The sequence below is a fragment of the Bos indicus genome, chromosome 1 (assembly GCF_029378745.1).
Source record: "Bos indicus isolate NIAB-ARS_2022 breed Sahiwal x Tharparkar chromosome 1, NIAB-ARS_B.indTharparkar_mat_pri_1.0, whole genome shotgun sequence".
Lineage (NCBI taxonomy): Eukaryota > Metazoa > Chordata > Mammalia > Artiodactyla > Bovidae > Bos > Bos indicus.
The window spans coordinates 130,650,333-130,651,570 of record NC_091760.1 but is presented as its reverse complement, the minus strand read 5'-3'; the positions used below and the strand labels follow the sequence as shown (position 1 = coordinate 130,651,570).

The window sequence follows — 1,238 nt, the reverse complement described above, 5'->3', positions numbered from 1 at the left end:
TTGAAGTAGTAGCCCTTAGGAAGGATAAAAGCTTCTTTTGTAGGGACCCATATGTGGTAAGCACCCACTTAAGGCTGTGACCCTGTGCTATGTGGGGACAGTCTTGGGCATTGACCAGGAGGTGGGGCCATTTTTGGTCCTAACAGGAAGCGCCCCAGTTTTGGGCTCATTGTGCTCATTGTGTCTACCTCTGCCTTTTTTTTTTTTTTTTTAGGGTGATGAAAACTTTATTTGGTGCTTTGCGCAGCATCAGGTAGGGAATAAATCTGGAGAGAGAGCCTGGTTTGGAGGTATAGGGACCCCAGTAGGCTTCCTTTCTGTGCCGGAGGGTACCAGGGAGGGCCTAAGGCTGTTTTCCTGGACGGCTAGAGGGGTCTGAGGTGGGGCAGGCTTTCAGTAGGGGGCCCTAGACAAAACAGGTTAGAAAGGGCTGGCAATGGACAGGAATTCTTCTGAAGGGTGATATAGAGTGCTGCCTTCACCCAACCAGGCAGAGAAGAAGGGCACAGAATGGATGGACGTGGGAGACCAGTCAGAAGAGGAAGCGATCACCTGGCACAGTTTGGCCCAGAGGGCACAGAGGATTCTTCACCACCAGCTGAACTTACAGCACACTGTGGGTGCGGTGAGGCACCTCTCAGCTGGGCCCCACACCCAATCAGTATTCATGACCACCCTCGATCCCAGTGAGTGTCTTGTAGTAGTGGAACTTGTAACGACTAGTTTGGAAGTCCAGAAAGCTGTCCTTCATGTCTGGCGGGGACATCTTGCAAACAAAGGAGTGGGTAAAGAAGAGCAGCCCACACGTCAGCTTGTAGGCCGCCTCCTTGGGGATCCCCGCTTGCTTCTTCAGTCCACTTGCTGTAATGCAGACACACTCCATTCTGGTCAAATAGGTGCAGGTTGTGGACCATCATTAGAACTGCTCTGAATGCCTGTCACTTGATACATCCTCTCTCTACTTTCTCAGTCTGTCCGTGTCCATGACCCATACATAGTATGTCTGTCTGCTCCCATGAGAAGGTGTTTCATTAATTAATGCATGTATTTATGCATTTATTTACCCATCTATTCATTTGAGCATGTATTCATACACTACTGCAGTCATTCATTCAGTACATATTAAGTGTAAGTTCTGTGGGAATTCCCTGGCAGTCCAGTGGGTTAATTCTGCACTTCCACTGCAGTTAGTGTGAGTTTGATCCTTAGTCTGGGAACTACCGATGTGAGAGTTGGAC

At 49.1% G+C, this 1,238-nt stretch overlaps 1 protein-coding gene across 1 annotated transcript; it reads right to left on the bottom strand.

Moving 5' to 3' along the window:
* Nucleotides 1–420: 420 nt before the first annotated feature.
* LOC109563213 (trafficking protein particle complex subunit 1) lies at nucleotides 421–917 on the bottom strand. Its single transcript, XM_019966491.2, is given in 3 exon segments — nucleotides 421–516; nucleotides 518–854; nucleotides 856–917. Coding segments are annotated over 3 exon segments (495 nt in total).
* Nucleotides 918–1,238: the final 321 nt, after the last annotated feature.